At 45.3% G+C, this 22,192-nt stretch overlaps 1 protein-coding gene across 2 annotated transcripts in view; it reads right to left on the minus strand.

Annotated features, from left to right (window-relative positions):
- Window positions 1–22,192, minus strand: part of BSCL2 (BSCL2 lipid droplet biogenesis associated, seipin) — an 85,951-nt gene that overhangs the window by 55,072 nt on the left and 8,687 nt on the right. For both annotated transcript variants that reach the window (XM_044270436.1, XM_044270435.1), the window contains exon 2: window positions 2,729–3,277. In XM_044270436.1, coding sequence (XP_044126371.1) covers window positions 2,729–2,940 — 212 coding nt within the window. In that variant the 5' untranslated portion in view covers window positions 2,941–3,277. The remainder of the gene's footprint in view (window positions 1–2,728; window positions 3,278–22,192) is intronic.

Genomic DNA, 22,192 nt, shown 5'->3' on the forward strand with positions numbered 1-22,192 from the left:
ATCAGGTTTTTCTCACGCGCGTGCAAAACGCATTGCACTCGCGCAGAAAAAACTGAGCAATGCAATCGCAGTCAAAATTAACTGAAATTGCGTACGCACTCGCGCGATTTTCCCTGGTTGCGCATGCAACTGACTGAAATTGCATGCGCACTCGCACGGGTTTGCCGCAACGCATCCAGACCTCTTCTGCGACGCCCGTGTGAAAGGGGCCCTAGGTTTCAGGAACCAGGTTACCAGGAAATCCCCTTAAGCCCCTGTTACACTGCACGATATTCTGGACAATTACTGGGAACAAGTCTTCATAGGAACGTTCATTCCTGAAATCTGGCTGTATCATTGTGCCACTGATCAGCCGATAAACAAGGAATCACTTGCTTGCCGGCTGATTTACATATTTTATCAGGATCAAAGATGTACAATTATTGTCAGCTCAACTCCCTGTGTAATCAAGGATGGGCTACCAATAATTAATATAACTAAATGAAAGCGGAATGACTGTGGTAGCGATCATTCCTCCCCATTCACTTGGCTTGTGGAATAGGCCGATGCAAATGAGCGCCAATCAATTTTTATTTTATTTTTTATTTGCGGCCCCTTGAATCAGAGCGATGCAACAATGCAGCCCTCAGACCAAAAAAGGTTGTACGCCCCTACTCTAGAGGCAGGACTGGGAAATTCACTAGGTCCTGGCCTGCATGCACAAAGATCAGCACCCCGCAATCTAATTTGTGGGGTGCCAATGGGAGATCAAAGGAGTCCGCTCCCTCTGTAAGCGCTTACATGCCACGGGCGCTATGGATTGTGTCATGTAAGAGGTTAACTGGCCTGGATCAGCAGTTCAGTCGGTCCGAGCCATTAAAGCAGGAGTGCGGCTCTCAGATGCACAGGAGACCCGTAAAAGAGGCAGTGGCCCAGCCTAAAGCCCCATAGAGACCACTGGAAAAATTATGGTGCATCTGACACCAGTGGGGGGATAAAATTCAAGAGGTTTTCCAGGTTCCTAATATTGATGATCTAGCCTCAGCATAAGGCTTCTTTTCCATTTACGGGACGTTTTTTTGCTTTCCGTATATACGGAACTATTCATTTCAATGGTTCTGCAAAAAAAAAAAAAAACAGAATGTACTCCGTATGAAAGATAGAACATGTCCTATTACTGCCCGCAAATCACGTTCCGTGGCTCGATTCAAGTCAATGGGTCCACCCCCAAAAAATAATATGAACACATATGGAAATGCAGCCGTATGTTTTCCGCAAAAACAGAACGGATACGGATCTATTGAAAATGTTATACCCAGCCCAATTTTTGTAATGTAATTACTGTATATGCCATATGGATAAACTGAACGAAAAAAAAAAAAAAAAAAAAAAAAACAGAACGGATCCGTGAAAAATGGACCGCAAAACACTGAAAGCACCATACGGCCATGTGAAAGAGGCCCAAGTCACAATATCCAACCCATGAAGGTCTGACACCCCGTACCACCAGCGATCAGATGTTTCCTGCTACCTCCAGCAATTGAACAAGAAACAAAGCTCCGTTCAATAGTTAGGCCATGCTGGGTTACTGCAGCTCCCACTGAAGTAAATGGACGCTGAGCTGCAGTAGCCAGTCATAGCATGTGCTTCATGTTCCACTTAAACTAGTTCTGGTGCTGGAGAGTGCAGGGAACTGGAGTTGATGCGATACCAAATTTTTGATTCGATTTCGATACCATAAAAAAAGTATTGCGATACTCGATACCACGAGAAAAAAAAAAGAAACCAAAAAAGCCACGTGCATTCCGCATAAAAAAAAAAAAAAAAAAGTGAATCGCGCCTTTTTTTTTCTGTTCCAGCGTTCACCGCATAGATTTTTTTAAATAATTGGACTTTTCAGACATAGAGATATGTGATATGGTTATTTATTTATTGTTTATATATTTTATGTGTAAAATTGGGAAAGGGGGTGATTTATGCTTAATATTTTGGTGGGCTTTTTTTTTTTTTTTAAACGCCGATCAGATTTTAATACTGGGGGGGGGAGCACTGCGCCACCAATGATAATTAACCTTTAATACACCAGAGGGGTTAACTGCCGCTGATCGCAGCTCGCTCACGTTATGCGATACTAGACTGCGCAGCAGTGCAGCCCAGTATCGAAAAAAAAATGGAAAAAGTATTGATTAGGTATCGAAATTTCAATACCCGCAACAACCCTACAGGGAACAGCAAATAGTGGGGTTCAGGGTGTTGGACATGGATATGAAATGAATGACCTATCCTGAGAATAGATCATCGATATTAGGAGCATGGAAAACTCCTTTAAGACAGGCATGTAAAATAACCCAATCGCCATCAGTACTTGTTGGACCCCCGCAACTTATATTGTGGTCCATTGCTATGTGTCTGAATAGTGCAGCACGAAGCTCATTCTTGTCAAATCTGAATCCTGGAGCATCAGACAGACACAGATGTGAACATACTCTAATACAGTGTTTCCCAACCAGTGTGCCTCCAGCTGTTGCAAAACTACAACTCCCAGCATGCCTGGACAGCCTTTGGCTGTGCGGGCATGCTGGGAGTTGTAGTTTTGCAACAGCTGGAGGCACACTGGTTGGGAAACACTGCTCTAATACACTGGGCTGTGCAGATACTCTGTTCTAATACACATTTTCACTACTACCTACTATACCCATTCCTAGTATAGTCCCAGTTGGCCATCCATGGGCTCCACAGGAATACATACCTGTACTGGTAATGCACTGGGGTGGAATACTTGACAGTCGGCATATAGGAGTAGTAAAAGCTGCCGTATAGGAAGACTGACACCCAGAGGAGCAGAAGGAGGACACAAAATAAAATCCCAGTCTGAAGAATCAGCCGACGGGTCCGCAGGAACATGACTAAACACATATCTTCCACCCACAGAAGGAGAGGGGGGGAGACTCCGTGGGACATGGTGAAGTATGGGGAGTCCTCCCAACAGAGGCCTGAGATATGCAGTTATTAGTAAGGGTATGTATCAGACGTGTAACAGGCTCTGCTGGATGTAGCTACGTGTAGCATCGCACGTAGGCAGCAGGTTGTATAGATGCCCAGCGGGCAGACCATGCTTGGAAGGATATGTGTTCTTCATAGAAGATGGCAGAGCTAATCCTCGTATACAGCAATGTCAGCGTCAGTCACATTACTGCTCAGTGTGGGAATCAGAGTTATCCGTGGAGAACACAGAACTGGGTGAAAGAGGAAGGCTGAGCAAGAAGGGAGGCAGTGGTGGTCGACGTGCAATGCCAGCCTGTGCAGGGGTCAAAAAAGAAAGTGAAAGATACCAGTTAGAAATCATTTAAAAAACAAGTGGTGAAAGCATAGGTTCACGTCTGATCACCATGTTACAGTTTATGTATAGGGGTCACCATTCCTGACATGTCTGTTCAAATATATGTATTAATCATGAAAGCACAATTCTGGAGGAGTAGCTATTCTTATGACTACGCTGTGCCGTTCCTCTATTACTACTGCTAGAAGTTTAAGGGGGTTCATTTTCTGGCAGACCCCTTCTCTTGGCCGGACCTGGAGAGAAGCATACTTACCTGCTGTCTGTGAAGGTTCTCATTTATCCAGGTCATGGTATATATCTGTAAAGAATAAATCAAGGCAACTGGACGTACTGTAGATTTCTTGAAAACGTTTCACTCGTTCTTCCAACGAGCTTTCTCAATTCTGAGTGATTGTACAAAATTCTGGGAATAAATATGTAACTGAATCAACATCTGGTATTTATACCCAGCATGGGGTCAGAGGTCATTATACCCAGCATGGGGTCAGAGGTCATTGTACCCAGCAGTCACTCAGAATTGAGAAAGCTCGTTGGAAGAAAGAGTGAAACGTTTTCAAGAAATCTACAGTACGTCCGATTTATTCTTACAGATATACTTACCTGCAGCACTCTTGTCCACTGCTGTCGCCAATGACTGGCCACATTGGTGACCTGACCCACTTGTGTCACATGACCAACTGATGTACCGCAAGGGGGGCTAGGTCAAACCAGATGTTAACAGCAAGGGATCAGGGCACTGCAGTACGCGGTGGAGAAGTGAAGGACGCAGTTGGGCGTGTGTTCCTGCACAAATTCCTATCAGTGCTGCAGACTATGCAGGGACACATCCCTCTGATGAGGAAAATGGTAACACACAGTTGGCAATCTATACTAATAAAAGCCCTGTGTGCGTGCTCAGGGCTGGTGTCCGTGCGTGTGCACCGATTATTGAAGTGCGCATGCGCAGCGCGCCGGCCAATCAACACACGGCGCACCACACTCCACCCGACCAGCCCATACCAGCGCGCTGTCCTATCACAGTCGCCCCACATGCCACTCGTAACGCCCACACCTGCGCCGGCCAATCAACACATGGCGCACCACACGCTGCCAGCAGCGCCCACACCAGCGAGCCGACCTATCACAGACACCCCACACACCGCCTGTACAGCCCACACCTGCGCACCGGCCAATCACAGTCTCTTATAGTGTGTTCTCTGTCAGAGCGCCACCATTACGTCTATCACAGAGTCGCACAAATTCCAGTACTGTCAGACACACACAGCAGCTGCTGCCAGCAGTATTAGCCACCAGTTGCTGCCAGTGGTCTCAGCATCACCAGTCAGTGCCACCAATCTCAGTGCCAGCAGTCTGAGTCAACAGTCTCGGCCACCAATCATTGCCAGCACTCCGTGCCAGCAGTCTCAGCCACCAGCCGCAGTCTCAGCACCACCAGTGCCAGCCGTCTCAGCCACCAGCCACAGTGCCAGCCATAGCCACCAGTCTTGGCCACCAGACACAGCCTCCAATCAGTGCCAGCAGTCTCGCCCACCACCCATGACAATTAATAAAGATCAGGGGGCAAACCTGTATTCGGCCACGGTCAGTTACCGTATATGTTACATTATCAAGAGTTAGAACTTTTCAGATGCGGTTGTAAAGGTTGTAGATGGTCCTGAACAAGGCAAACTGTTGCCAAATTCAGACAGAATATTTACAGGAAATGCTGTCTAATGAAATTTTATAGAAAACTTTCAAGAGGTAAAAAGCATACATTTTTCCTGAATATCTGCTTCAGATATTGTATATTGCAGATGGTTACAAAGTGTTACACTAAGGCAATAATAATTTTACTTACTGTTAAGGATCGACGATATAGATTTCTCTAGAGCCAATACCGATAATCTGTGAACTTTCAGGCAGATAGCCGATAATGGATACCGATATTCTGTGCATTTTCATATTTTTTTTTTTTTAAATCCCTACACAAATCTGCTGAAAATTAACATGTTTATTGTTAAATGTGTAGTTTTTTTTTTTTGTAAATCTTTCTTTTTCATTTATACTTAATATTTTTATATAAAAAATAAAAAATTAGCCCCCCTTAGGCTGGTTTCACACGGGCGTTGCGGAAAAATGTGCGGGTGCGTTGCGGAAACACCCGCGATTTTTCCGCGCGAGTGCAAAACATTGTAATGCGTTTTGCACTCGCGTGAGAAAAATCGCGCATGTTTGGTACCCAAACCCGAACTTCTTCACAGAAGTTCGGGCTTGGGATTGATGTTCTGAAGATTGTATTATTTTCCCTTATAACATGGTTATAAGGGAAAATAATAGCATTCTGAATACAGAATGCTTAGTATAATAGCGCTGGAAGGGTTAAAAAAAATAAAAAAGTTAACTCACCTTATCCCCATGATCGTGTAGATCCCGGTCTGTTCTTTAGCTGTGGGCTGAATGACCTTTGGTGATGTCAGATCACATGCTCCAATCACATGGTCCATCACCATGGTGATGGAGCATGTGATCTGACATCACCACAGGTCCTTTAGCCACAGCTAAAGAACAGACCGACCGGGAACTAGGCGATCATGGGGATAAGGTGAGTTAACTTTTTTTATTTTTTTTAACCCTTCCAGCACTATTATACTAAGCATTCTGTAGTCAGAATGCTATTATTTTCCCTTATAACCATGTTATAAGGGAAAATAATACAGTGAATAGACTGTCACCTAGAACCCATGCGTGGAAATCGCACCGCATCCGCACTTGCTTGCGGATGCTTGCGATTTTCACGCAACCCCATTCATTTCTATGGGGCCTGCGTTACGTGAAAAACGCTGAATATAGAACATGCTGCGATTTTCACGCAACGCATAAGTGATGCGTGAAAATCACCGCTCATGTGAACAGCCCCATAGAAATGAATGGGTCAGGATTCAGTGCGGGTGCAATGCGTTCAACTCACGCATCGCACCCGCGCGGAAATCTCGCCTGTGTGAAAGGGGCCTTAGGCGCTAGAACCCTTGTCCTATTCACCCTAATAGAGCTCTATTAGGGTGAATGGGACCTCACACTCTCCCTCCTGCCCTGTGCATAGTGCACACAGCAGCATGGAGCCGACCATGGTAGCCAGGGCTTCAGTAGAGTCCTGGCTGCCATGGTAACTGATCGGAGACCCAGGATTACAGTGATGGGGCTCCGATCAGAAGCTGCTACTGCCACCAATGAGGAGGAAAGGACCCTGTGGCCATTGCCACCAATGATTAATACTGAGGGACTTGAGTGGGGCGGGGGGACACTGCGCCACCAATGTTTTTAATACTTTTGGGGGGGGGGGGGCACACTGCGCCACCAATGAAGATAACTCACCCATTAATTCATATACAGGAGGCGGGAGCTGGCTACAGAATCATATAGCCGCACCCGACCTCTATGAGCGGTAGCTGCGATCCGCAACAGTTAACCTCTCAGGTGCGGCAGGGGTTAACTTTCATTGATTGCAGCTACTTGTCATAGAGGTTGGGTGCGGCTATATGACTCTGCAGGCAGCACCCGCCTACTGTTGAATTTGAATAAATGAGTTAACATCATTGGTGGCACAGTGACCACAGCCCCTCCTCTTCTCCTCTGGTGGCAGCGGCACAGGGGGGAAAAGGGGGGGTGGGGGGGGAGAAGCTGCTTCCTTCTCCCCTGTGCTGCTGAGGGAACACGGATAGCGCTGACAGCAGCACAATCCTTGTTCCCGATTCGTTATCGGCAAAATAGATGCTGATAACTTTGAAAATCCTAAATATCAGCCGATAATCAGTCGATCCCTACTTACTGTGTTGTGATATATACGTTTCCATTTTATTTTTATTATTATTTAACTTTTGACTTCTTGCCATAATATGTAAAAAATAAAATAAAAAATTAATACAATGTGGTCAAATTCCATCGCCATTTAATAAAGACTGTTCCTACTAATGTTTATGCACTAGTGTTCTAGCGCCCGTTATTGTAAAGGACTTAAAGCGAACCTTTCACCTCATTTTCACTTTTTAAACTATCAACAGAACGTTATAGATTACCTTTAGTGTGTTGTTATCCATGTTAGGTGCGCTTTCCTGCGCTCTTTATTCATCCAGAAATCGGCTTATAAAGTTCAAATTTTGTGCTGTAACAGTCAAGCAACAAGTCAAGGGGGTAGCCCGTTCCTCTCCTCTGGCCGTACCGCCCCTGCCCTAACGCCGCCTCTATGCCATGTAATTGACAGCAGGCTCACTCGCAGGGACGGCGCTTCTGAATCCTGCGCATGCGCCGTCCTCCTCATTCGCCGCTCGCTCCCGTCTTTCTTGCGGACACAAGCGCAACCATGTAAGAGAATAGCGCATGCGCCCGTGGTTCCTGCCTGCTTCTCTTCTCTACCTCCCGTGCGCGCGCTCCACTATCTTCATAGTGGAGCGCGCGCACGGGAGGTAGAGAAGAGAAGCAGGCAGGAACCACGTACGGCGCATGCGCTATTCTCTTACATGGTTGCGCTTGTGTCCGCAAGAAAGACGGGAGCGAGCGGCGAATGAGGAGGACGGCGCATGCGCAGGATTCAGAAGCGCCGTCCCTGCGAGTGAGCCTGCTGTCAATTACATGGCATAGAGGCGGCGTTAGGGCAGGGGCGGTACGGCCAGAGGAGAGGAACGGGCTACCCCCTTGACTTGTTGCTTGACTGTTACAGCACAAAATTTGAACTTTATAAGCCGATTTCTGGATGAATAAAGAGCGCAGGAAAGCGCACCTAACATGGATAACAACACACTAAAGGTAATCTATAACGTACTGTTGATAGTTTAAAAAGTGAAAATGAGGTGAAAGGTTCGCTTTAATGTCTAGTTTATTCATACATTTCTATGAGGTATAACAGAGGAACAGCACAAGTTATCAGAAAAGATGCTACAGGACTGTCATTGTATGGGGAACTAAATCAGACATATCAGGAAAGGCAACAGGTCATCTTTAACCCCTTCTACCCCGTACCAGTTTTCACCCTTCTGCTCAGGCCATTTTTTGCAAATCCGACATGTGTCACTTTATGTGGTAATAGATTTGGAACACTTATTTATCCACGCCATTCTGAGAATGTTTTCACGCGACACATTGTACTTCATGATAGTCATAAATTTGAGTCAATATATTTCACCTTTATTTATGGGGAAAAAAAATCTCAAATTTACCCCAAAATTTTGAAAAATTAGCAATTTTAAAAATTTCTATTTCTCTGCTTTTTTTTTTTTTTTAAATCAGATAATTTTTATTTGATTTTTATAAAAACAATATATTATTACAATAACAACCCCCTACCCCCACCCACCCCTCTCTTCCCTCCCACCCCTTTTTCAGCCCTGCGACCAGTTAAAGTCCAGAATCATCTCCGTGTGATAGTCTTTGTAATAGTCTTTGTAGTACCATACACCATTAACATACTCTCACCCATATGTCTTCCATGACCACCATGCCATCCACTGTCCACAACAGACCCCATGTTCATCTTTCGCCCATACACCATACCAATCATCACCATCCATCCTAGCAGGTAGAAAATAAAATAGACCAACATACACTATTTTGGACACATTCCACCCAATATACTGTTAAGTAATGTTATAATATCTCAACCACGAGAACCATACAGTTTCAAATTTCTTGACCGCTCCTCTCTTCTGATAGACATACCTTTCTAACTTTACCAAGATGTGAACCCTATCTACAAGCTCTTTCAATGTAGGCGATTCCGGATCTATCCAGTGTTGTGCAATACTTTTCCTGGCTTGATATAGGACCCGCATAATGGCCGTTTTCTTCTTAGCCATCCCTGGCTGAACTTTAACACATCCTAAAACACACACTAGTGGTGTGACCTCTATATTAGTTTGGAACACAGCATTTATCAAGCCCACAACAGCCATCCAATATCTCCTAAGCTTTGGGCAATACCACATCAAGTGGATAAGGTCTGCGTTATGCCTATTACACCTTGGGCAACAGTCATCTGCTCTATATCCCATCTTTTTCAGCAGAACCGGAGTTCTATACACCCTGTGCATCAAGTACAATTGTGATACCCGTTGCGCTTCACTCACTGCTATGGTTAGAAAATTCTGCATTACTTCATCCCATAAGTCCTCAGTTAGATCCCCAATGTCAGACTTCCATTTGCCGTATAATCCCAACGGTCTATTTTTATGCTGCATGTCCATCAGAGTCATGTAGTGAAGAGATATTACCCCATTCGTGCTCCCCTGCGTTATGGTAAGGTCTATAATACTATGTTTAGCTGCCTGAGCAATACTTTCTTGTTTTATTTGCGATTGTATAGCATGCCGTAGCTGAAGATAGAGATAAAAAGAGTTATGTGGTATATTAAATTCTAGTTGTAGTTGTGCAAATTCTTTCAGAGTATTATTAGAGAATAACTGAACCATTCTATTAAGACCATACCTCTCCCACCCTTTTATTTCTGACACTTTTCCTATTTCTTTATACATATAATTCGGCCATATTGGTGTATATACTGTATACCCCGATATTTTAGCCATAGACCTGGCTTTCCACCATATTTTGTGAATCACCCCTAGTATCTGATATTGCGCGCCTTTATCATAAAAAGTACCCTCCTCCAAGGCTGACAGCAGACATGTTTTCCCTATAAGGTGGCTCACTATTTTCCCCGTCTTGTTCAGATTTTCACTATCTCCCCAACCCCTGACATGTTGCAATTGGGCTGCAACATAATATACCCAAGGGTCTGGTATAGCTAGTCCCCCATGTGTTTTAGGCCTCTGCAACGTACTTAATTTTATGCGTGGAACACCCCTTTTCTATATAAGATCCCTAAAGATCGTATTAATCTTATGGAAAAAAACGGATTGGAATCCATGTTGGAGCATTATGGACAAGGTATAACAGTTGGGGCATAAGGATCATTTTAATAAGATTGGCTCTGCCAATCAGTGTAAGGGGTAACTTAGTCCATGCTTGCATTTTACTCCTGAACTTTTCAAGTAGGGGTACTAGATTCAAATCACTGTATTCTCGAGTATCAGTAGATATTTTCACCCCTAAGTACGTAAAGGATGAAACAACTTTAAGATCCGAAGACACTAGCAAAGATGAGCTCGCCGCTTTAGATAAAGGCATTACATTAGATTTTGACCATTTCTCTGCTTTTAAAACAAAGCGATACCTCATAAAATATTTATTACTTAACATTCTCCGTATGTCTACTAAATGCTGGCATCATTTTGTAAATGTAATTTTTATTTTTTTAGGACGATCCAAGGCTAAGGCCACTTTCACATTAGCGTTTTTTGCGGATCAGTCATGGATCTGCAAAAACACTTCCGTTACAATAATACAATGGCATGCATCCGTCATGAATGGATCTGGTTGTATATTGTCTTCTTCAGCCATGACATCATGAACACCATTGAAAGTCAATGGGGGACGGATAACTTTTCTATTGTGTCAGAGAAAACGGATCTGTACCCATTTACTTACATTGTGTGTCAGGACCAGGGTGGATAAAAATTAATGATAAAAAAAAAAACTTTTTTTATTTAAATTGCATTTTTTTTTTATAAAAAATGCTTTTTGAGGAAAATATACCGTATTTTTCGCCCTATAAGACGCACTTTTTCCCCCCCAAAATTGGGGGGGGGGGGGGGGAAGGCAGTGCGTCTTATGTGGCGAATACTTGACTTTGTATACCGCCGACCGCATGCTGCGCAGCGCGGTGGCGGGTGTATTAGTGGGCATGGATGAGGGAGGAGGGGCCGGCATCCGGGTCTGTAACTACAGCGGGCCCGGTGCAGTCACTGTATTCTGCTACACCGGGCCCGCTCACTGTAGGAATCCTAACTGCAGGCAATGCTAACAGTCTTTTATCCAGCCTGTACTTACGATACTAACTTTCCGGCAGGCAGCGGGCAGGAGGCTGAACTGGTGGGCGGGCGCTTACAACGTAACTCACTATGTCACGCGCCAGCTCCGCCCACTTTATGAATGAAGAAGGGAGAGCCGGCGCGTGACATAGTGAGTTACGTTGTAAGCGCCCGCCCACCAGTTCAGCCTCCAGCCCGCTGCCTGCCGGAAAGTTAGTATCGTAAGTACAGGCTGGATAAAAGACTGTTAGCATTGCCTGCAGTTAGGATTCCTACAGTGAGCGGGCCCGGTGTAGCAGAATACAGTGACTGCACCGGGCCCGCTGTAGTTACAGAGCTGGATGCCGGCCCCTCATCCCTATTGGGGGTCATTCTATGGATGGCACTGTTATGGGGGTCTGTGGACACATAGCGTAAAATGCTATTTATGTGTCATCAACAGATCCCCCATAACAGTGCCATCCACAGTCCCCAATAACAGTGCCATCCACAGTCCCCAATAACAGTGCCATCCACAGTCCCCAATAACAGTGCCATCCACAGTCCCCAATAACAGTGCCATCCACAGTCCCCAATAACAGTGCCATCCACAGTCCCCAATAACAGTGCCATCCACAGTCCCCAATAACAGTGCCATCCACAGTCCCCAATAACAGTGCCATCCACAGTCCCCAATAACAGTGCCATCCACAGTCCCCAATAACAGTGCCATCCACAGTCCCCAATAACAGTGCCATCCACAGTCCCCAATAACAGTGCCATCCACAGTCCCAATAACAGTGCCATCCACAGTCCCCAATAACAGTGCCATCCACAGTCCCCAATAACAGTGCCATCCACAGTCCCCAATAACAGTGCCATCCACAGTCCCAATAACAGTGCCATCCACAGTCCCCAATAACAGTGCCATCACAGTCCCCAATAACAGTGCCATCCACAGTCCCCAATAACAGTGCCATCCACAGTCCCCAATAACAGTGCCATCCACAGTCCCAATAACAGTGCCATCCACAGTCCCCAATAACAGTGCCATCCACAGTCCCCAATAACAGTGCCATCCACAGTCCCCAATAACAGTGCCATCCACAGTCCCCAATAACAGTGCCATCCACAGTCCCCAATAACAGTGCCATCCACAGTCCCCAATAACAGTGCCATCCACAGTCCCCAATAACAGTGCCATCCACAGTCCCCCAATAACAGTGCCATCCACAGTCCCCATAACAGTGCCATCCACAGTCCCCAATAACAGTGCCATCCACAGTCCCCAATAACAGTGCCATCCACAGTCCCCAATAACAGTGCCATCCACAGTCCCCAATAACAGTGCCATCCACAGTCCCCAATAACAGTGCCATCCACAGTCCCCAATAACAGTGCCATCCACAGTCCCCAATAACAGTGCCATCCACAGTCCCCAATAACAGTGCCATCCACAGTCCCCAATAACAGTGCCATCCACAGTCCCCAATAACAGTGCCATCCACAGTCCCCAATAACAGTGCCATCCACAGTCCCCAATAACAGTGCCATCCACAGTCCCCAATAACAGTGCCATCCACAGTCCCCAATAACAGTGCCATCCACAGTCCCCAATAACAGTGCCATCCACAGTCCCCAATAACAGTGCCATCCACAGTCCCCAATAACAGTGCCATCCACAGTCCCCAATAACAGTGCCATCCACAGTCCCCAATAACAGTGCCATCCACAGTCCCCAATAACAGTGCCATCCACAGTCCCCAATACAGTGCCATCCACAGTCCCCAATAACAGTGCCATCCACAGTCCCCAATAACAGTGCCATCCACAGTCCATCCACAGTCCCCAATAACAGTGCCATCCACAGTCCCCCAATAACAGTGCCATCCACAGTCCCCAATAACAGTGCCATCCACAGTCCCCCAATAACAGTGCCATCCACAGTCCCCAATAACAGTGCCATCCACAGTCCCCAATAACAGTGCCATCCACAGTCCCCAATAACAGTGCCATCCACAGTCCCCAATAACAGTGCCATCCACAGTCCCCAATAACAGTGCCATCCACAGTCCCCAATAACAGTGCCATCCACAGTCCCCAATAACAGTGCCATCCACAGTCCCCAATAACAGTGCCATCCACAGTCCCCAATAACAGTGCCATCCACAGTCCCAATACAGTGCCATCCACAGTCCCCAATAACAGTGCCATCCACAGTCCCCAATAACAGTGCCATCCACAGTCCCCAATAACAGTGCCATCCACAGTCCCCAATAACAGTGCCATCCACAGTCCCCAATAACAGTGCCATCCACAGTCCCCAATAACAGTGCCATCCACAGTCCCCAATAACAGTGCCATCCACAGTCCCCAATAACAGTGCCATCCACAGTGCCATCCACAGTCCCCAATAACAGTGCCATCCACAGTCCCCAATAACAGTGCCATCCACAGTCCCCAATAACAGTGCCATCCACAGTCCCCAATAACAGTGCCATCCACAGTCCCCAATAACAGTGCCATCCACAGTCCCCAATAACAGTGCCATCCACAGTCCCCAATAACAGTGCCATCCACAGTCCCCAATAACAGTGCCATCCACAGTCCCCAATAACAGTGCCATCCACAGTCCCCAATAACAGTGCCATCCACAGTCCCCAATAACAGTGCCATCCACAGTCCCCAATAACAGTGCCATCCACAGTCCCCAATAACAGTGCCATCCACAGTCCCCAATAACAGTGCCATCCACAGTCCCCAATAACAGTGCCATCCACAGTCCCCAATAACAGTGCCATCCACAGTCCCCAATAACAGTGCCATCCACAGTCCCCAATAACAGTGCCATCCACAGTCCCCAATAACAGTGCCATCCACAGTCCCCAATAACAGTGCCATCCACAGTCCCCAATAACAGTGCCATCCACAGTCCCCAATAACAGTGCCATCCACAGTCCCCAATAACAGTGCCATCCACAGTCCCCAATAACAGTGCCATCCACAGTCCCCAATAACAGTGCCATCCACAGTCCCCAATAACAGTGCCATCCACAGTCCCCAATAACAGTGCCATCCACAGTCCCCAATAACAGTGCCATCCACAGTCCCCAATAACAGTGCCATCCACAGTCCCCAATAACAGTGCCATCCACAGTCCCCAATAACAGTGCCATCCACAGTCCCCAATAACAGTGCCATCCACAGTCCCCAATAACAGTGCCATCCACAGTCCCCAATAACAGTGCCATCCACAGTCCCCAATAACAGTGCCATCCACAGTCCCCAATAACAGTGCCATCCACAGTCCCCAATAACAGTGCCATCCACAGTCCCCAATAACAGTGCCATCCACAGTGCCCCTCATAACCGTGCCATCCACAGTGCCCCCCATAACCGTGCCATCCACAGACCCCTATAACAGTACCATCCACAGATCCCCATAACCGTGCCATCCACAGACCCCCATAACAATGCCATCCACCGACCCCCCCATAACAGTGCCATCCCCAGATCCCACATAACACCATTAGGCACACCTTTTGGTTCAAATTTTTTTATTTTATCTTTTCCTCCTTAAAAACCTAGGTGCGTCTTATGGGCCGGTGCGTCTTAGGCCTAGTTCACACAAACGTTTTTTTTGCGGGTGTACGGGCCGTTTTTTTGTGTTCCGTATACGGTCCGTATACGGAACCATTCATTTCAATGGTTCCGCAAAAAAAACGGAATGTGTTCCGTATGCCTTCCGTTTCCGTTTTTCCGTTCCGTTGAAAGATAGAGCTTGTCCTATATTTGGCCGTAAATCACGGGTCGTGGCTCCATTCAAGTCAATGGATCCGCAAAAAAAACGGAACACATACGGAAATGCATCCGTATGTCTTCCGTTTCCGTTCCGTTTTTTCTGAACCATCTATTGAAAATGTTATGGCCAGCCCAATTTTTCCTATGTAATTACTGTAAACTGTACATGGCATACGGAAAAACGGAACGGAACAACGGAACGGAAACGGAAACACAACGGAACTCAAAAACGGAACAACGGATCCGTGAAAAACGGACCGCAAAAAACTATAAAAGCCATACGTTCGTGTGAACTAGGCCTTATAGGGCGAAAAATACGGTATTACCATCCAAAAGTTATTCCATCATGAAATAAAGATTAGTTTTTTAATTATGTAGAATAAGGCTGTATATATGTTGAATTTTTTTGGTAAATAAATTCCATTAAGGCCTCATGCACACGCCCGTTGTTTGGGTCCGCATCCGAGCCGCCGTTTTTGCGGCTCGGATGCGGACCCATTCACTTCAATGAGGCCGCAAAAGATGCGGACAAGAATAGGCATGTCTACAATGGGCCGCCCGTTCCGTAAATTGCGGAAGGCACACGGGCAGCTTCCGTTTTTTGCGGATCCGCGGTTTGCAGACCGCAAAAAAACGGCACGGTCGTGTGCATGTAGCCTAATCCATTCACAATGTCATGCTCTTCCAGAGGTTTTTGTAAGATTATTAGGCAGTTTCTCTGCCTGCAAGATATTATCACAGATGCTTGGTTTACTTTTGCAGTTCTCAAAACTGAATTTGACTCAGCAGAGATCACATGCCTCTTCTTCACAGCAAAAATTATATAACATGAACAGATTTGAGAAAAATACCTTAATCCTAACTTCTACAAACCAATGAATACAGAATCAACCTAATCAAACTAATATGAAAAGTTATTATAAAAATATTCATCTACTTCCATATTATAAGTTATACCAGCAAGAATTAGTCTTTATGTAGAAAACTATGATATAAATCAAGCCTTACTGACTAGTGATTTAAATCAGTTTGATTTAAATCAAATCCACCCTGGTCAGGATGGAACCATTTGGCTCCGCTTCGTCAGGCGGAAAGCAATGATGACAATCTTGTGTGCCTCCGCGTTTTTTAGCGGGCCCATTGACTTGAATGGGTCCCCAAGCTGTTTTCCGCGAAAATAATAGGACAGGAAGCACGGATCACGGACGGCAAACGGTGCATTAGCCGAGTTTTCTACGGACCCATTCGGGTCTACAGAAAATCACGAAAAACGGCGCAACGGACACGGCATAAAACAACGGTCGTGTGCATGAGGCCTTACAGAAACATCCCACATGTGGTCGTAAACTGATGTAAGGACACACGCAGGGCGCAGAAGAAAGGGAGTGCCATATGGTTTTTGGAAGGCAGATTTTGCCCAACTGCTTTTTAGATGCCATGTCCCATTTGAAGCCGCCCTGATGCACCCTTAGTCCCCTTTCACACGGGCGAGTTTTCCACGCGGGTGCAATGCGTGATGCGAACGCATTGCACCTGCACGGAATCTGGACCCATTCATTTAAATGGGTCTGTGTACATGAGCGGTGGTTTTCACACATCACTTGTGCGTTGCGTGAAAATCGCAGCATGTTCTATATTTTGCGTTTTTCACACAACGCAGGCCACATAGAAATGAATGGGCTGCGTAAAAAATCGCAAGCATCCGCAAGCAAGTGTGGATGCGGTGCGATTTTCACGCATGGCTGCTAGGAGATGATAGGGATGAGCAACCCCGGACCCCATTAAAGTAAATTCACTGTATTATTTTCCCTTATAACATGGTGAAAAGGGAAAATAATAGCATTCTTAATACAGAATACTTACTAAAATGTTGATTGAGGGGTAAAAAAACAAAAAACGTACTCACCTCATCCACTTGTTCACGCAGCCGGCATAGTAGTCTTCTTTCTTCTTCTTTAAGGACCTGTAAAAGGACCTTTAATAGCGTAATCGCGCTCAGACGTCAGGGCGGGTCCTGCTGAATGAGGATAGAAGATCCTTATATCTTCATTCAGCAGGACCTGCCCTGACGTCTGAGCGCGATTACGCCATCAAAAGGTCCTTTTGCAAGTCCTGAAAGAAGAAGAAAGAAAACTATGCCGGCTGCACAACAAGTGGATGAGGAAAGTTCATTTTTTTATTTTTTTAACCCCTTAATCAACATTTTAGTAAGCATTCTGTACCAAGAATGCTATTATTTTCCCTTATAACAATGTTAGGCTAGTTTCACACTTGCGGCAGGATGGTCTCCCTGTCAGATCCGTCCTTCCTCTGTTTCGCCGTATCGCCAGACCGCCGCTCCATCCCCATTGACTATAATGGGGACAGGGGCGGAGCCGTCTGACTAAAAAGTCAGACATGCAGGACTTTTCAGTCCAGCGGCTTTCGCCGTGCTGCGCTGGAGCTCCGCCCCGTCCCCATTATAGTCAATGGGGACGGAGAGGAAGTCCGGCGAAACAGCGGAAGGACGGATCCGACAGGGAGACCAGCCTGCCGGATCCATCCTGCCGCAAGTGTGAAACTAGCCTTACAAGGGAAAATAATAAAATCTACAGAACACCTAACCCAAACCTCAGTGAATAAGTCCGGGTTCAGGTCTGGGTACCATATTCAGTTTTTTATCAAGCGTGTGCAAAACGCATTGCACCCGCGCAGTAAAAACTGAACTCAACGCAATCAAAACTGACTTAAAATTGCGTGCGCACTGCACACGCGATGCATCCAGAGCAAATCCAGGACACACGTGTGAAAGTAAAGACTTCCCCAAAAAAATGGGACCCCCCATTAGGGACGCAATGATATCAAATGTGTCTACTTTCTTTGTTTCAGTTTTACATAATAAAGCATTTTAAAAAATTAAATAAAATCACGGTATGTTTTTATGCTCCATTTTCTGAACGCCTTATTTTTCTGCCGATCGTATTGGTACCATTTTTGGGTACATATGATTTTCTGATCATTCATTATTACACTTTATGGGACAAGGTGACCCAAATTTTTTTTGTAATTTTGGCATTTTTTTTTTTTTTTTACAGCGTTCACCTGAGGGGTTAGGTCATGTGACATTTTTATAGAGCAGATCGTTATGGACGTGGCAATACCTAATATGTATACTTTTTATTTATTTAAAGTGTAACTGCCATTTCACTACCAAAAATGAAATTCCTAACATATGTGATGCTGAAGGGAAGATATTTATGAAGCTGCATTTTTCAGCTAATTTTACCTTTCTGATGTCTGTATTCAGCCCTTAGCAGCCATATTTCTATGTGCCTCTGTTTCAGCAACTTCTTAAGATGGCCTCTGCTGCTCTTCCTGTGATCTTTGCCCTTCCTTGAGACCATCCTGTATTTCCCTTACTTCCCATAAGCCCTTGCTCTCCTCACATGAACTAGCAGGACAAATCAGAACACAGATAACTTCCCACAGTACCCAGAGCAGTGTGTATCCTCACATACAGCTAACCAGGGACAAGCCCTTCAATTACATTAACCCCTTAAGGACCGGGCTCATTTTCACCTTAAGGACCAGGCCATTTTTGCAAATCTGACCAGTGTCACTTTAAGTGCTGATAACTTTAAAACACTTTGACTTATCCAGGCCATTCTGAGATTGTTTTTTCGTCACATATTGTACTTCATGACACTGGTAAAATAAAGTCAAAAAAATTAATTTTTTTGCATAATAAAATACCTAATTTACCAAAAATTTGGAAAAATTAGCAAATTTCAAAGTTTCAGTTTCTCTACTTCTGTAATACATAGTAATACCCCCAAAAATTGTGATGACTTAACATTCCCCATATGTCTACTTCATGTTTGAATTATTTTGGGAATGATATTTTATTTTTTGGGGATGTTACAAGGCTTAGAAGTTTAGAAGCAAATCTTGAAATTTTTCAGAAATTTACAAAAACCCAATTTTTAGGGACCACTACAGCTCTGAAGTCACTTTGCGAGGCTTACATAATAGAAACCGCCCAAAAATGACCCCATTCTATAAACTACACCCCTCAAGGTATTCAAAACTGATTTTACAAACTCCGTTAACCCTTTAGGTGTTGCACAAGAGTTATTGGCAAATTGGGATGAAATTTGAGAATTTCATTTTTTTGCCTAATTTTCCATTTTAACCCATTTTTTCCACTAACAAAGCAAGGGTTAACAGCCAAACAATACTGTATCTTTATTGCCCTGACTCTGCTGTTTACAGAAACACCCAATATGTGTCCGTAAACTACTGTACGGCCACACAGCGGGGCGTAGAGTGAAAGGTGCGCCGTATGGTTTTTGGAAGCCAGATTTTGCTGGACAGTTTTTTTGACACCATGTCCCATTTGAAGCCCCCCTGATGCACCCCTAGAGTAGAAACTCCAAAAAAGTGACCCCATCTAAGAAACTACACCCCTCAAGGTAGTCAAAACTGATTTTACAAACTTTGTCAACCCTTTAGGTGTTGCACAAGATTTAATGGAAAATAGAGATACAATTTCAAAATTTCACTTTTTTGGCAGATTTTCCATTTTAATATTTTTTTTCCAGTTACAAAGCAAGGGTTAACAGCCAAACAAAACTCATTATTTATGGCCCTGATTCTGTAGTTTACAGAAACACCCCATATGTGGTCGTAAACTGCTGTACGGGCACACGGCAGGGCGCAGAAGGAAAGGAATGCCATACGGTTTTTGGACGGCAGATTTTGCTGGACAGTTTTTTTTGACACCATGTCCCATTTGAAGCCCCCCTGATGCACCCCTAGAGTAGAAACTCCAAAAAAGTGACCCCATTTTAGAAAGTACGGAATAGGGTGGCAGTATTGTTGGTACTAGTTTAGGGTACATATGATTTTTGGTTGCTCTATATTACACTTTTTGTGCGGCAAGGTAACAAGAAATAGCTTTTTTGGCACGTTTTTTTTTTTTGTTATTTACAACATTCATCTGACAGGTTAGATCATGTGGTAATTTTATAGAGCAGGTTGTCACGGACGCGGCGATACCTAATATGTATACAATTTTTTTTATTTATGTAAGTTTTATACAATAACTTCATTTTTAAAACCCAAAAATTGTTTAGTGTCTCCATAGTCTAAGAGCCATAGTTTTTACAGTTTTTGGGCGATTATCTTGAGTAGGGTCTAATTTTTTGCGGGATGAGATGACTGTTTGATTGGCACTATTTTGGGGTGCATATGACTTTTTGATCGCTTGCTATTACACTTTTTGTGACGTAAGATGGCAAAAAATAGCTTTTTTTACACTTTTTTTTTTCTTTTTTTTTACGGTGGTCACCTGAGGGGTTAGGTCATGTGATAATTTTATAGAGCCGGTCGATACGGACGCGGCGATACCTAATATGTATACTTTATTTTTATTTATAAAAGTTTTACACAATTATTTTATTTTTGAAACAAAAAAAATCATGTTTTAGTGTTTCCATAGTCTAAGAGCCATAGTTTTTTCAGTTTTTGGGCGATTATCTTGAGTAGGGTCTCATTTTTTGCGGGATGAGATGACGGTTTTATTGGTACTATTTTGGCGTACATGCGACTTTTTTGATCACTTTTATTACCTTTTTTGGGAAGTAAGGTGGGCAAAATTTCAATTTTCTCATAGTTTTTATTTTTTTATTTTTATGGCGTTCACCGTGCGGGGAAAGTAACATGACCTTTTTATAGATCAGGTCGTTACGGACGCGGCGATACCTAATATGTGTAGTGTATTTATTTTATTTATTTATTCAGTGATAAATGTTTTTTTATTTTATCTTAACTTTTTTCACATTTTTTAAAAAAAATTGGACCCAGACCCACTTGGTTCTTGAAGATCCAGTGGGTCTGATGTCTGTAAAATACAGTACAGAACCTATATAGGTTTCTGCACTGTATTTTACTTACACTGAACAGATCTATGCTTTCAGCACAGATCTGTTCAGCACCATGGACAGCAGGACGCCTGAGCAGGCGTCCTGTTGCCATGGGAACCTTCCCCGTCTGTCACAACTTCGCAGACGGGGAAGGGTGAGGACGGGGCTTCGGGGGGCTCTCTGGGGGCTCTCTCCCATCGGGGGGGCTGCAAAGGCACAGCAGCCCCCCGATCGGAGAGGGAGGGAGCTCCTTGCGCTGTTAACCTTTTCCATACAGCGGTCCGTACGGACCGCTGCATGGAAAGGGTTAAACGGCTGACATCGCATCACCGATGTCAGCCGTTTATACCAGGGTGCCAGCAATGTGCTGGCACCCTGGTATAACCCACTAGACGCCAACGATTATGCAATGGGAGGCGGGCGGGGGATCGCGATCCCGCCTGCCGCACCGCCCGCCTCCCGCGACACCCCCCCTGCACCACCCGCCGCCATCAAATTATGCAGGGGTGCAGGGGGGGGTGCGCAATATTGATTTTAGGCACTCTGAAGTTTCTGATCCCCGCGGTCAGGGACCGCGGGGATCAGAAACTGCAAAAAGCGCAGCAAACCGCAGGTCTGAATTGACCTGCGGTTTGCTGCGATCGCCGACACGGGGGGGTCAAATGACCCCCCCCTGCATTGTTACGGGATGCCGTCTGAATGATTTCAGCCGGCGTCCCGTTCCGATTAACCCCCGCGGCGCCGGAATGCAGATTTTAAGTCAGGACGTACCGGTACGTCCTCGGTCCTTAAGGACTCGGGAAATAGGGCGTACCGGTACGTCCTCGGTCCTTAAGGGGTTAAAGGGCTTCTGTCACCCCCACTAAAGTCATATATTATTTTTTCTTTGGCTACTTAAAGAGGACCTTTCACTAATATACAAACTAAAAACTAACTATACCTGTGGGCAGAGCGGCACCCAGGGGTCCCCCTGCACTTACTAGTATGCCTGGGCGCCGCTCCGTTCGCCCGGTATAGGCTCCGGTCTCTCAGCGCCGTCTGTTGTATTGGACTGATTTTTTGTAGGAGGCGTGTCCCTTGCTGCAGTGCTGGCCAATCGCAGCACACAGCTCATAGCCAGTCTATGAGCTGTGTGCTGCGATTGGCCAGTGCTGCAGCAAGGGACACGCCTCCTACAAAAAATCAGTCCAATACAACAGACGGAGCTGAGACACCGGAGCCTATACCGGGCGAACGGAGCGGCACCCAGGCATACTAGTAAGTGCAGGGGGACCCCTGGGCACCGCTCTGCCCAC

This window comes from Bufo gargarizans, chromosome 10 (assembly GCF_014858855.1).
Source record: "Bufo gargarizans isolate SCDJY-AF-19 chromosome 10, ASM1485885v1, whole genome shotgun sequence".
Taxonomy (NCBI): Eukaryota; Metazoa; Chordata; class Amphibia; order Anura; family Bufonidae; genus Bufo; species Bufo gargarizans.